The sequence below is a fragment of the Echinops telfairi genome, unplaced genomic scaffold (genome assembly GCF_000313985.2).
Source record: "Echinops telfairi isolate 266 unplaced genomic scaffold, ASM31398v2 ScPeMD7_4;HRSCAF=17, whole genome shotgun sequence".
Lineage (NCBI taxonomy): Eukaryota > Metazoa > Chordata > Mammalia > Afrosoricida > Tenrecidae > Echinops > Echinops telfairi.
In genome coordinates this window covers 15,490-30,539 of record NW_022103900.1, presented here as the reverse complement: position 1 = coordinate 30,539, position 15,050 = coordinate 15,490, and the positions used below count along the sequence as shown (strand labels likewise).

Below are 15,050 nucleotides of genomic sequence, written 5' to 3'. Positions count from 1 at the left end.
TGTCATATCTTACACTGGCAAATATATATATATTTTATGGAATAAGGAGGTGGGGCTGGATGATTACCAAGTTCCTTTAGGTACAAAACTTCTATACCCTTATGCACCTTGAAAAATGATGATGAAATAAGTGAAAAATCTGATTATTCAGTACCAAGAGAACAAACACACCAACTAAAACCTATTAAAAAAAAACATAACCAAGTGATATTATTTCAGAAATGTAGGGATGGTTCGGCATTAGGAAATCAATGACTGTCATATAACACATCAATAAAACAAAGGAAAGAACAATTCATTCACTACGGATGCAGGAAAAGCATCTGATAAAATCCAACATTTTTCTTGGTGAAAACTGCAAAGAAGACTGGGATAGAAGGGAAATTCCTCAATATGATTCAGAGGATATATAAAAAGCCAGCAGATAACTTAATAACAAAGACTTAGAGTTTTCGTCCTTAAAATTGAGAACAAGACAAAGGTGAATACACATATCACTTTTAGTGAACAGTTTGTTAGATGTTCTAACCAGTGCAGTAAGACAAGAAAATGTAGGTGCCCTCATGGCACAGTGGTTATGCAATGGACTGCTAACCACAATGTTGGCAGTTCAAAACCACCAAGTGCCCTGTAGAACAAAGATGAGGATGTCTGCTCCTATAAAAATTTATACCCTTGAACTCCTGTAGGGAGTCAGTTCGTCTCTGGGAGCTGTGAGTTAGACTCAACTCATACTCCTGTGAGTATGACTCTACAACAGTGGAAGAGGAAAAAAAGGACAGTAAAATGTAGTAACAGCTATCTAGCTTGACAAAGAAGTAAAATTCTCTCTATTCACAAATGATACGGTTCTATATATAGAAAGCTGCAGAGTTCACATGAAAATATCTACATCTAATTGAGAAATTCAGTAAAGCTGTAAGGTACATGGTCAACAAAAATTAGTTGAGTTTCTTCTATACACTAGCAATGAGAAATATGAAAGGGTAATTAGGAAACACTTCTGTTTACAACAGTATCTCAGAGTAAACTACCTTAAAATAATTAGACTTGTGAAGGATTTATATGATGAAAACTGTGAAGAAAAAAAAACTACTGAAAGAGATTACCAAAAAAAAAACCAAAAAAAAAACCAAAACCCCACTCCAACTCATCTTGACTCTATATTGGACAGACTAGAACTGCCCCACAGAGTTTCCAAGACTGCATAGTTTTTATGGAAGTAGACTGCCCCATCTTTTGGCCAGGGAGGGATTGGTGGGTTCGAACTGCTGATCTTTTTGTTAGCAGCAGATCATTTAACCACTGTACCACCAGGTCTCTCTGAAGCGATTAAAGATGTTCCATGTTCATGGATCGGAAGACTTAATATTGTTATCATGTCAATACTATCCAAAGCAATATACAGATTGAATATAATTTTAATAAAGCTCCAACAACCTTCTTTATAGAAATAGAAAAGCCAATCTCAAACTTCATATGGCAAGAGGCTAGAAATAGCTAAAACTATGTTGAAAGAGAACAAAGTAGAAAAATCATAGTTCCTGATTTAAAAACATACTACATAACTTCAATAATCAAAACAGTCTGGTACTGGCTACCACTAGACACATAAAATAGAATAGTATTGAAAGTACAAAAATAGCCCCCCCCCCCCACCTCTCTGGTCAACTGACTGATTTTTTTACAAGGACACCAAGTTCATTTAGAGGGGAAAGAAGAGTCTCTTCAATAAATGGTGCTGGGAAAATTGAATTTCCACATGAAGAAAATGAAGCAGGATCCTTGTTTCAAACTATACACAAAACAAGTAATAAGTAAGGAAATAAATAAAGGAACTAAATGTGCAAACGAAAATCCTAAAATTATGAAAAAAAAAGCATATGCAACACTACCAGGCTAACTCTCAACAATGGATTTTCAAATATAATAAATAGCAAAAGACAAATCCCAAAAGGAGAAAAGACAGGGTGAATATCTTTGTAAACCATATATTCAATCAGAATCTAATAACCAAAATATATGTACCACAATAAAAAGACAAATAATGCAATCATACAATGGACAAAGAGTAGACATTTCACCAAAAAGGCCATCAAACAAAGGAAAAGTCATCAGAGAGGTAGCTACAAATCAAAACCACAAACCACAATGAGTTATCATTTCACTTCCAACTGGATGGCTACCATCAACACACCAACCAAACGACAACAGCAAAGAAAAACTAAAGGGGAAACTGGAATCCTTATCTACGGCTGGTGGGAATGCAAAATGGAATAACCATTTTGGAAAACAGTGAAGTGGTTTCACACACAAAAAAGAACTATCACACAACCCAGCAATTGCACTCCCAGATAGATCAAAAAGAATCGAAAGCAGGCTCAAAAAGAAACTTGTACACCAAAGTTCACTGCAGAACTATTCACAGTAGCCAAAAGGTGGAAACAACCTACCTGCCCATGAGCAAGTAACGGACACACAAAATTTGGAATATCACTCACACAGTAGGAGAGTTTGAAGCCTTTATACATTCTACAATAGGGATGGCACTGGAAGACATGATACTGAGTGAAATACACCCTTCACAAAAGAAGAAATATTGCATGGCCTTGCTTAGATGAAAAGACAAGAAGTGGCAAATGTATAGAGTCCAAAGCTTATGGGTGGTTAAGAGGACTGGGAGTGGGTGAGTGGAAAGGGAAACGATCTAGGAAGGTCCTCTAGGAGGGCAAGAACCAAAGAAGGTTGAGAACTACTGGTCTAGGGAGTGAAGGTGGTTCATTAAAGTCGCATGGTTATAATGGTTTAATAAAAAACAAAGCCCTCAAGTTCATCTTTATAAGTAGGTATTTATTTCACTGAGCACCTCCTCTCCGTGACAGGTACTGAGATAGGGACCTACCGTACTTTGGTCCAGATCCTTTATTGCCACTATTTTATGAAATCTCACGGGGTGAGATCATTCTTAATGTACTGGTTAGGAGACTGATGATAAGTGATCTTAAAATATTTCCCCCACGGTCACGGGGCTCAAAGCAACTACGTTAAAATAACTAGAATCCAGGCCTGATTCCCTAGCCCATACTCCTTCCACTCCCCCGTTCTGTTTTCCATCAAATAATGGGTATTTGCAGTATGTCTTTTCAGTACTGCACCCAGCCGGCTTGTCCTTGGCTATTAAAAAGCGCTACATTTCTACAAGGTCAGCACACAGACACTACATTATCGGTGAAGATAGAGATGCACCATTTGCTTCTCTTTTTAAGAACTAACTTTAAACAAACAGGTAGTTCGTCATCTTGGTACAGGAGGGCAGCGTTTAAGAAACTGGGGCCCCGCCTGGGTGCAAATGTCCGAATGAGAATCGGTGGAGCAAGCACCGAGGGACCCTCACCCCAGTCTCTAAGGATCGCTAGGGCCCCTCTCCCCGCGCTCCGCGCAGTAACCGTGGCGGACCAGTCCGCCCAGCGGGCGCAGGAAGGGCGCACGAGAGCGTGCGGCCCGGGAGAGGGTCGCAGCCCCGGGGACGCCAGAGACACCACCACTCGCAGGCGAGGAGACGCAGGAGGCAGCCCTCGCGGGCCAGAGCCCCGGCGCACACGCCCGGGCTCGCCCACTCACTTTTTTGATATTGGATTTGGAGGCGGGATGAAAGTCTTTCTTGCACATGAAGTTGGCGAAGGACTTCCCCATCTTGGAGTCCGAACCGGGGAAGGCAGCCTCTCTCCGATCGGGGACCGAACGTAAACAAACTTCGCCGCCTAACCGGAATGGCGCTTCCGGCGAACGCGGGAACTTCCGGGGTCAAAGGTGACAGCTTCCGGTGTCGCGTCGCGGCCGTCGACGCCTCGCCCCTTCCCCTCTGCCCGAGGGAAAAGCTCGGAGGCCAGGTGAGGGGCGGGCGTCGGGGGCGGGGCGTGCATAATGAGCCCGGGAGAGAGGACGGCCCGCCTGCCCCGCGGCGCTGCGGGGTGGAGGGGCTTTGGTGGCGCGGAGGCGTTTGCTTTCTGACGCCGCGTCCTGCGAGCCACACAACTGTTCTGCGTCGGCCGACTCACCTGTGCTGTGAACGCTCACTCTAACACAACCTGTGGGCGAGGAACACGCGGGACGTTTTGTACACCCTGGGTGTCTCCTCGGGGCAGACCCCTGCTGCAGGGCACTTGCCACAGCGTTGAAAATGCGTGTGTGTTGTTAGGTGCGGTTGTAAGTTAATTCAGACTCATGGTGAGCCCAAGGGTCAAAGAATTTTCCAGGCCATAATTTCTCCTGGGCAGATGGTCAAGTCTTCCTCCCCAGGAGCCACTAGTATCGTGGCCTGCCAACTTAGAGCTGAAAGCTTAACCACGGTGCCCCGGGGGCTCCTTTGAAAACACCCCCAGCGACCGGATAGGACAGAGTGGAACTGCCCCATAGGGTGATAAGTCTTTACAAAAGCAGACTGCTGGTGAAAATGCTTGGGAGTTCGTTAACAAATTACCAAAAGGTTCTCAGGACTTCCCCTCCTCAATGGGCTCCAAGCCTGAATAATTTCTACAATTCCAGGTAGACAACTGAGGTCACCCAATGTAGTTTGATGGTCCCTGGGACCCCAGGGTTTTCAGAGGCGACCTACCTCCCCATGTCACAAATAAGCCCTTTCTGAGGACTTAATTTTCTGTCAGTTAACAAGAGCAACTCTCAAGTGTCTAGTATGTTCTATATGCACAGTGCAGAATCCTTCAATATTATTACATTCTCATCAGAGCCTCAAGAGATAGAATCTTTTATTAGTGATGTAGGGGTCATGAAGAGGGAGATTAAACACAAACCAAACTCACTGCCATTGAATCAATCTGACTCCCAGTCACCCTGCAGGACAGAGTAGAACTGCCCCTGTGATTTTCTGAGACTCTCTTTCCGGGAGTAGAAAGCCTCCTCTTTCTCCTGCAGAGTGACTAGTGGTTTCAAACTGTTGACATTGCAGTTAGCAGCCCAATGCATAGCCATTACTCCCCCAGGACTCCTCTAGATTACACGGCACCTGAAAATTATGCAGTGGTTATGGAGCTAAAGGAAACAAAAGTAGAAGAATTCGGGACATAAAGTACAAACTGAAGAAAAGCAAAGCAAGAAAAACCCTTGAGTTGCAGGCTGGAGTTGATTCTTATTTGAGTAACTTTCCTTTCTTTTTAGTGAAAGGTTAGATTTAAAATTTCCCCCAAATATTGCTGGCATCTGCCAATATAAGGTAATGCTAGGATTCGGTGATTATAAAAAAATGGGACTAAACCAGAAGCCAAACTTGCCGCCATCGAGTCTGTGCTTTCAAATGGTTGATCATGGGGATCACAACCCAACCAGTATGTAACCACTACACACTATGGCCCTAAAGTAGTTTCCTGTCCTGGCAACAATATTAAAAGTATAAGACGCTGAATGAAGTGTGCTACTAATATTTAGGATTTAAAATTTTCGAAATTTGAAATAAAACATAACACACTCAGTTCTATAACCAAATTATGAATACAAATGCTCTCTTAAAGATACCAATAACTTGGAATGTTACTATCTTTGTAGCTGTCTTCATCATTGAATCTCTTTCACAACTTCAGTTTTGCCAGTCTTATAATCTTCATTCTTCTCCAACTCAAATCAGACTTCTTTCCTTTGCGTAAATACTGGGTTTATAGGATTTCCCCCTAACATGAGTTCCAGCATTGAAAATGTAAAGGTTCATCAGACACTTAACTCCTCGCTCTCAAGGACCTCACTGTCCACCACACATAGGCATAGTAAAAAATTATTGCTCTAAAATCATGGAAAGCTTCATTAAGCAAAAGTACCAAAAAGTGAAGCTATTGTTTCTTGATATATCTATCCTCCAATTATGTCTATACACTATCTATACACCTTCCGTTTCTCTAACCCTTCCCTGTGTTGGGCTGCTAACCTCCTGGTTGGCAGTTCTAATCTATCAGCTAGCTGTTCCGAAGGAGAAAGATAGTCTCAGAAACCCACGAGATAGTTCTACTCTTTCCTACTATGACCATGGGTCATAATTAACTTAATGGCTGTGAGTTTCTTGTTTTGGTTAACCCTCTCCTGAAGAACTATGCTCTCCTATTTATACCAGGCCTAAACGGCAGTTCTGGCATACTCCAGAGTCTGAAATCAAATTTCTTAATTTTTTTTTAAATCTGGGAAACAAAAGTCTGTAGGGGCAAGATTAAGGCTATAGGGTGGCAGGGTAATATTTCTCAATGAAATTATCATAGGACAGCCCTTGATATCGCCAGCTTTCATAAATCTTCTTGACAATAAACTCCCATGATTATCTTCTGTCCTTTGCGAAAATATATCCAGATTGCTCCTTTGACATCTCCAAAAGTAGTCATCATAACCTCTCTGCCCTGGATTTTATGGGTTGAGCAGATCTCAGGAGTCACTGTTTCGATTGGCCTTGGCTTTCTGCATCAGATTGGTCCATAGTTACCAACTGCTAACAGAGGTAGGTGGTTCAAACTCACCAACCATTCCACAAACTTTATGGGGCATTTCTACTCTGTCTTGTAGGGTCAGCAAGTTGGAATGAACTAGACAGTAATGGGGCTTTTAAAAAATCTTTCTGACCACAGATCACCAAGCCTTTCAGCTGCTATGTGTCTAGGCAATGGCGGTCCCAAATATGGACTAAGGAAAGGAGAATCAGGCGATAGACTTTAAAAGAGAAAGATCTTGGAGGATAAATGTGGCCTATACCGTAGGAGAAGGAACTTCTCATTGCCATTTTCTTAATTGGTTCTTGTGTTGTTAAGATTCAGTCCAGTCAGTTCAGGCTCATAGCGACCCTCTGTACAACAGAACGAAACCTCACCCTGTCCTGTGCCAAAAAAATTGACTATTGCATGTGTTAGACAGGGTTCTCTAGACTCTAGAGACTTGGCAGTTCTCATCCTGTGGGTCACGGCCCCTTTGGAGGTCGAACAACCCTTTCACAGGGGTCACCTAAGACCATCAGAAAACACACATTTCTGATGGTCTTAGGAACCAAGACACCGCTCCTCTATCTGTCTCCAGGCAGGTCTGCCCACAGGCAGATGTGCCCATATCCGAGTACCCAGCGTGAAGACTGTTACCCATGCTACACCATGCTTTAAGACAGAATTTCATTGATTTGTCATTAGGAATAAATATTTCACAATATATAATTACATATTGTTTTTGTGATTAATCATTATGTTTTAATTATGTTCAATCTGTAACAATGAAAACATCCCGCATATCAGATATTTACATTGCAATTCATAATAGCAAAATTCCAGTTATGAAGTAGCAACAAAAATAATTTTATGGTTGGGGGTCACCACAACATGAGGAACTGTATTAAACGGTCGCGGCATTAGGAAGATTGAGAACCCCTGCTCTAGAGAAACAAAACCAGGACACTTATGAATATATATATATATGGAATCTAACAGCTAATTAGTCCACACAGCAGTACAGAGGGCTCCTCAGTTCAACTCACTTCTATGGAACAGTTAATATACTGGAAGTCCTTCAACTCATGAGGGCTGCTGGGTCCAAGGTCAAGGAAGCAGATAGTTGATTCCCTAGGGCAATGCAGGCAGTCCAGCCACAGGCAGCAAATAACAAGGCCAGTTACCAACAGTCAGCATTTCAGGAGGTTAGGGAAGCAGGCCTGGGTGGGATATTGAACTCAAGCAATGCAAGACAACAGGATCCGGCAGCCTCGAACTCAAGCAATGTACACACCAGTAGTACACACCAGCAAACAGTTCTCGAAGGAACCTCCAGCTCTAGCAACACTATCCACGGGTTGGCTGCCCCACAGGTGTGTATTTCACAAGTTGTGGCAGAGAACTAGCTAAAGCAGCCGCTTGTTGGTCTGATTACCAGAGAGCAAGAGAGAGAGAGAGACATGGGCCTGGCTGGGCCATTTATCTCTTTGCCCTCCAACCAAACTGTGACCTTAACCCCACATGTTCCTATTGGCCAGGTTGGCACAATAAACCTACCTGTCACATGGTAGTACAATATTAATTCCTAAGCAATTTTCTTAATGATTTTTGTTCCATAGTGTATAGGGTTTAGAACTTTTATAAGTACTCATTATTAGATACAGTAGTACTACACCATGGTAAATTCTTATATACGTACTTAAAACTCTATTTTCTTTTGAAACATACGTACAGTGTTTAGGTTTTATCAAACAGCAGCATGGAGCCTTGTTCCTGTGACACCTTCGTGGCATTACCTCCAGCAACAGTTGATAGCAGCATTATTTTTGGAAAAAATTCAGATAGACTCTGTGATGAAGTACAGGAGGTTGTTTATTTTCCTGCTGCAGTTCATAATAACGTGGGAGAGCGTCTGAAGGTAAGTGAAAGGCATGTCGTTAGTAACATTTCTTGAATGGGTTACTTCCATCAGGAGCTAGCTACTTGGCAGACACTTGTTCTCTTCCAGCTGCCATCCAGTTGGCCCCTCCCTCAGGGCGACGTCATGCAAAAAGCAATGAAGCACTGCTATGGTCATTGTAGATTGGACTGTTGTGACCCGCTGGGTTTCTGTTGGCCCATTTTCCAAAGTAGAGTGCCAGGCCTTTCTTCCTAGTCCACTTAGTCTGGTTTCAGCAGCCTAGCAACATGCAACCCTCCACTGACAGATGAATGAGGACTACCCATCAGGTGCATTGGCTGGGAATCAAACCCAGTCTCCTGAATGGAAGGTGATGATTCTCCCACCAATCCTTCAGTCTCTCACTGGCAGAGATGATCGAAATTAAAAAGTCACTAATTTAAATTAGAAAATGAATTTGAATCAAAAATGTACTTCAGGTCTTTTAATTCTATGTTTTGAAGGAAACTGAAATAACAATCAAGTATTTGAACAAGCATTTGAACAAGCATCACCGTATGCCAGCATATCAGATAAAGCAAGGGATGCAGATCCCTGTCAAGACCAACCGTCTGTCTTCCACAGGGCTTCCAACCAGTTCACTCCATTTGACTCCCTGCTGGAAATTTGCATTTGCATCCCAGATACACTGAATCAAAATCTATGTTTTAACAAAATTCTCTCTCGTGAAACATAAGAATCACCCAGGGATTATAATAATCATTTGGGGATCTTGTTAAACTATGCATCCTGATTCTGTAGAAAAGCGCGTTCTCACCAGGGGATCTAACTGGAAAGAATCCGTTCTGAGCCCTGGTATCCCCAGAGCTTAGAGGCTAGTAGCAGAATAGCATGTGTGTGTAACTAACACGCAAGGGGACAGCCTGCATGTTAAATTTAAGTAAGAGCTGTCTGCTCTGTGAGAGCATAGAAGGAGCCAGGAATCAGAGGCTGCACCAAGGAAGGTTTCTTTAGCATATGGCCTTTCAGCTGGAGTTTGATGAACATAAGGATTCAGCTTGATGTAGAAAAGGAAAACCAGACCAGTCTCCGGGAATAGCAGTAGCACGACTCATGAAACAAATATCTTATTAGGCCTAGTGAGAACAAGTCAGTGTACAGCTTTTGTACTTCTTTGGTGGTATACAGATAATGAAACCAAAAACCAAACTCGCTGTCATCGAGTCTATCCTGACTCACAGGGACCGTATAGGACAAGGTAGAACTGCCCCTGTGAGCTTTGGAGACTGTCAGCTTTTTCCCCCCAACAGCTTTATTGGGATGTAGTCCACATATCATACAATTTAATAGTTCAATCGTTCAATCATATCAAGGAAAATTATACAATCATTACCCCATCAATTTTAGAGCATCCCACCCCCACCCTCCATGGTTACATCGCCTTTAAGCTGAGTTATGCAATCACAGTCCATTCTGATGTACCCTCCCCACTCCTCCCTTCAATACTTACTCTCAAAATCCCCTTTCCCTCCCGTCCTCCCACCCTCACCCTTGTATTCCCTATATCCCCTTGTTGCAGTTATTGTCATTATGCATCCATTCCTCTCGTGCTTCACCGCTGGGAGAGCCAACAGAAAACAATAAAAAACCACATTGGACTAAGGTGGTAGGATAAAGTCATAATGGTACAAAAACAAAGATACAAATAATGTGTTAGAAGGAAAAGACCCACATAAACATTCAAAAAGCCAAGGGAGAAATTTCTGCTATGGAACCAGTAAGAGATACTTGACCCCGCCCCCCCAAATAAAAGTCACATCTATAGGGTGGTCAACTGGCCAAGTGTCGAGTTCGATCCAGCAGAGTCAAGATCACAGTGGTCTCTGCCTGAGAGTATGGCTGAGGCTCTTGGCTGTGCCTAGAGCGGATCATCCAGAGGCTCAGTCTGACTAGATGCTCTGAGATGGCTTTTGGATTTCCACTGCCCCCCAGAGCCCTCCACCAATTGGGTGTTCATGATTTTAGCTCTGATGCTTTCCACCTCACCATATTCATATTTTGTAGTTATCATCTTTGGATCATAAAAGCTGGCTGCTTATTTGAGTACAAGCCTTTAAGACCCCAGACACTATTCCCAATTGTTAGCCGGCACCATTTTCTTCAGACTGTCAATCTTTATGGGAGTAGAAAGCCCAGTCTTTCTCTGGTAGAGTAGCTGGTAGTTTCAAACTGCTGACCTTGCAGTTAGCAGCCCAATATGTAACCACTATGCCGCCAGGACTCCTACACAGATAATTAAGGGAACCTTTAAAATAATTTCATAGAAAAAAATATGACATGGAACTTAAAGTGAAAATTTCATACTATGCTTCTATTGATAAGTGATGTACTTTTTAGATTTTATCGTATTGATATTCTAATGTTAAACTATATTACATATTAGATTGAAAAATATTAGGTCATACATATTTTATTTTTTCCTAAACTGTAAATCTGGGATACTATTTCTATTAGAAAAACAACAACAATTCTGGTAGCGCTGTCAGGTAAGCTTTGGACTGCTAATCCTGAGCCTGTGGTTCAAACCCACTCTCTATTCTGTGGGAGCAAGATAAGACTGTCTGCTCCTGTAAAGATTTACAGCCTTAGAACCCAATACAGGGCTGCTATGAGTTGGAATCAGCTTGATGGCAGTGCGCTGGGTATTTCTTCTTAATATCTTTGTATTAAATCTAGCTTATTTTGTAAGCCAGTGGCTCTCATTCTTTTTGCTAATGCTGACGTACCTAATAGGTGACTTTATCATATGTCAGAGACTTCTATGGCAATACCCTTGTATTTAAGGGGACACATGTGTACTTCTACCACTAACCAAGGAAAAATAGACACCAAGGTTAAGAAATACTTTCATAAACATCAACTCACATCCATCTTCGTCTGCACATTTCACAACATTTCACAACTAGATATCATCCATCCATGAGTTTCTATACTACTAGATCTGTACTTCTCTTTAGGGCCCTTATATACAGCTTTAGTTGTATCTAGGTTATTGTGCAAGTTTTAGTTTCTAGAAAGCAAAAATCTATATTTGACTCATTTTTTTTCATCTTTGTAAGTAACATATCTCTCCAAGTGCTTTATAATCAGAGATTCCACGGATATTTGAATGAATGAATGCATTGGGGTCATCCTTCATATGAGAGGGCTTCAAAAGGTTCATGGAAAAATGGAATTAGAGGATAGTAGAGAAGCCTCATATGTGTTTTGTGGGTGATGCCTTTACCATTTAAAATTTCAAATGTAGTTTTATTTCCTATACTTAAAAATAAATAAATAATGGCCATGGTTTCTGATCGATTGTTTTACATTCTGGATTTTGTTTGTCTGCTTGTTGCGCTGACTTTCTTTACAGTGTACGTATATAGAAATTGACCAGGTTCCTGAGACATGTGCGGTTGTGCTTAGTCGGCCAGCATGGTTGTGGGGGGCAGAAATGGGAGCCAATGAGCATGGAGTGTGCATTGGGAATGAAGCTGTCTGGGGAAAAGAAGAAGTCTGTGATGAAGAAGCACTGCTGGGCATGGACCTTGTCAGGTTTTACTTTTCTATTAACACTCTTGTACCATAAAACTTACCTACATTTTAAAGTGACTTTTACACTTTCCCATTATTTATTTATTGGTTTTGATGCATTGTAATCTGAGTCCAAGAATACTCCAGATTATATGTATCCAGTTTTAAGGTTCAAATGTCATTCATTGGGAGGAAGGAATTAGAAGTTATAGTTCATTAGAAGTAAATAAGGTACTTTATTATATAGTAGCTTAGTTAATTGTCACATTATCCTTATTTTACAGATGAGCTGTCTGTGGCTCAGAGACAAAGTAGCTTGCCATACATAAGGGGGCTTCAAAAGTTCATGGAAAAATAAAGCTAAAAAGATAATGGAATTTTTTCACACCTTTTAAACGTCCCTTTGTCTTCCAAACTCAAACTCAGTGCCATCGAGTCATTTCTGACCTACACTGACCCCATAGTACTGATTAGAACTGCCCTAGTCGGTTTCCAAGACTGTAACTCTTTATGGGAGTAGAAAGCCTCATTTTTCTTCCATGGAGTGGCTGGTGATTTTGAACTGATGACCTTTCAACTTGCTGCCCATCTCATAACTCCCTATACTACCACGGCTCTTCAAATTACTAAATTTGAATTTTCACATCATTCGACTCCCCTAGCTTTGTTTGTCACGATTTCCTACTGATTTTAGAAAGCAAAGTGTAATCGTTAGACTTCAGTTTATCTTTTAATTTAAAAGAAACTTTACTTTGAAGGCAAACACAAAATCTTCTGAGCATGAAATTACTTAAGAAAAATAATGGATGTTTATTTTAATCTGAGAACTTTTTCCTTTTCAATTTTAGGCTTGGCCTCGAAAGAGCTGATACAGCCGAAAAAGCCGTCAATGTCATTGTTGATTTATTAGAAAAATACGGCCAGGGTGGAAATTGTACGGAGGGTAGTATGGAATTTAGTTATCACAACAGTTTCCTGATAGCTGATAGAAAAGAAGCCTGGATTGTGGAGACCGCAGGGAAGTACTGGGCAGCGGAGAAAGTACAAGGTACAGAAAATTTTCTGTGATTTCATTTGTTTTGCAATAACAAAATACCCCTGCAAGTAAAGAAAGTGCATTGTATAGTTTTTCAAGATTTATCATCTAGTTCAGTGAAGGATTGGGCTGCAGGGGCAGGGGAAGAAGAGCGTCTAGTGCAAGAACACTGTCGAGAACTTTTTTGAAAGAGAAAAAGGGGGGTCATCAGTGGGAGGGCACATTTTGTACAACCCACATATGGCTTCTCTGCAACAGGTCTCCGCTGTTTCATAGTGTTTGGGGACTGCTTCATAACTCTTTACCATTTCTTCTTCTTTTCACTTTGGGCTGAGCTCCAACATTTTGCCCTGAATAGATTAAGAGGCGTGGAAAGGAGAATGGAGCCATACATTGTTGTGTGTGCACTGGTGTATAGCTTTTGCCTGTATATAAATGAAAACATAGCATTCTAATAGCATTGAGTAAAGCAAGGCAATTTTACTGTTTAGAAGGCTCTTCTTTTCTTTTTTGTCTTCTTATTCCATGGTTTCTTTGTGTTCGTATGTTTTTTTCATTTGTCAAGCAAGGAAATACAGAAATGTAAAGTGGCTAACTCAAAGCATATGAATGAAAGACTTGAAATTCAAGTCTTTCGATCCTGACTCTCACCAGTGTTCCTGCACTATAGCACAGCGTCGGGTTTAAGTGCATAGCAGATGCCTCCTGTGTGCTTGTCTCCTGGACTCTCCAGTTTTACTAGTCAGAAGACAGGTGAAATTGTTCCATGCACATGAACAAAACCTGTGATGATACAGACATGTATTATACTATAGTTTTGCAAGCTGTTACCGTTGTGGAAAACTGGATAAAGGAAGCTCAGAATCTCTCTGCATGGCTTCTTACAACTACATTATGAATCTCAAAATAAAAAGCCTAATTAAAATGTAATTCCTTTATCATCTTGACTCTGCAATACATATACACATGGCATAAAATTTAGAAGTCTTGATATATGCTTAAACAATAATTAAGAATCACTTAGCAAGAGATACCTCATGTTAAATATGACCTTTCTTGTTTCTTCTCCTCCTCATTGAAAACAGAGGGAGTTCGTAATATTTCTAACCAGCTTTCTATAACAACCAAGATTGACCGGGAGCATCAGGACATGAGAAACTATGCTAAGCAGAAAGGCTGGTGGGATGGTAAAAAGGAGTTTGATTTTGCTGCAACCTACTCCTATCTTGACACAGCCAAGATGCTGACTTCATCAGACAGATACTGTGAGGGCTATAAGCTTCTGAATAAACATAAAGGTAATTTCACCATTTAAGTAATATCAGAAAGAAAAATTACAGTGTGCCTCGGTATAATGTGAGAATGATAAATGTATTTTCCGGAATTATCCTTAGTAAAGGTGAGTCAAAAAAGAACTCAGAACACTGTTAACAGACTGCTCTGCAGATTTAATACCCAAATTGCAACTGGGCAACGTATCATTTACTGAGTAAATGAGTACTCTGAAGAGTTCAAATTCATAAAGTGTTTATATACAAAGCTCCAAAAATGCTGCATGCAATTTCTGATTGGTTGACATTTAGGGAACTTTGTTAAACAGTTGCAAGACGGTCATAAGATCAGTGAGTGGAAACTGCAAGACTCCCGAAATTTTGATAACAGAATATGTTCACTAATCTTGAAAGTAAAATGCTATTAATGGTTTAAATTTTTAAAGCTATTTTAATGTTATTGTTGAGACTATACACAGTAAACAAACACCAATTCAAGTTTTTCTGTATAATTTCATGACATTGATTACGTTTGCCATGGTGTGCAACCATTCTCACTCTCCTTTTCTGAATTGTTCCTCCCCCGGGAACGTAAATTCACTGCCCCCCTCACCCCGCCCAGGTGCCTATCTACTCTTTTGAGTTGCTGTTGTCAGTTTGATCCCACTGTTAGACACATCGGATAAGACCACAGAAGAGGAGATAAAAAAGGTGGTACCCTTCACAATAGCCAAACACAAATAGAAATATCTAGGGATATACCTGACTAAAAGAACAAAAGATCTATATGGGGAAAACTACAGAAC

The 15,050-nt window shown here is 41.1% G+C and overlaps 2 protein-coding genes across 3 annotated transcripts in view; one reads left to right on the top strand and one right to left on the bottom strand.

Annotated features, from left to right (window-relative positions):
* CIR1 (corepressor interacting with RBPJ, CIR1) overlaps positions 1-3,759 on the bottom strand; it is a 29,328-nt gene extending 25,569 nt beyond the window's left edge. Inside the window, exon 1 of the mRNA XM_004703888.2 lies at positions 3,622-3,759. Within this exon, the coding sequence (XP_004703945.1) occupies positions 3,622-3,693 (72 nt within the window). The 5' untranslated portion in view covers positions 3,694-3,759. The remainder of the gene's footprint in view (positions 1-3,621) is intronic.
* Positions 3,760-3,856: 97 nt separating this feature from the next.
* SCRN3 (secernin 3) overlaps positions 3,857-15,050 on the top strand; it is a 25,386-nt gene continuing 14,192 nt past the window's right edge. For both annotated transcript variants that reach the window (XM_004703887.2, XM_045299209.1), the window contains exons 1-5: positions 3,857-3,890; positions 8,203-8,379; positions 11,777-11,958; positions 12,786-12,985; positions 14,059-14,271. In XM_004703887.2, the coding sequence (XP_004703944.1) occupies positions 8,221-8,379; positions 11,777-11,958; positions 12,786-12,985; positions 14,059-14,271 (754 nt within the window). In that variant the 5' untranslated portion in view covers positions 3,857-3,890; positions 8,203-8,220. The remainder of the gene's footprint in view (positions 3,891-8,202; positions 8,380-11,776; positions 11,959-12,785; positions 12,986-14,058; positions 14,272-15,050) is intronic.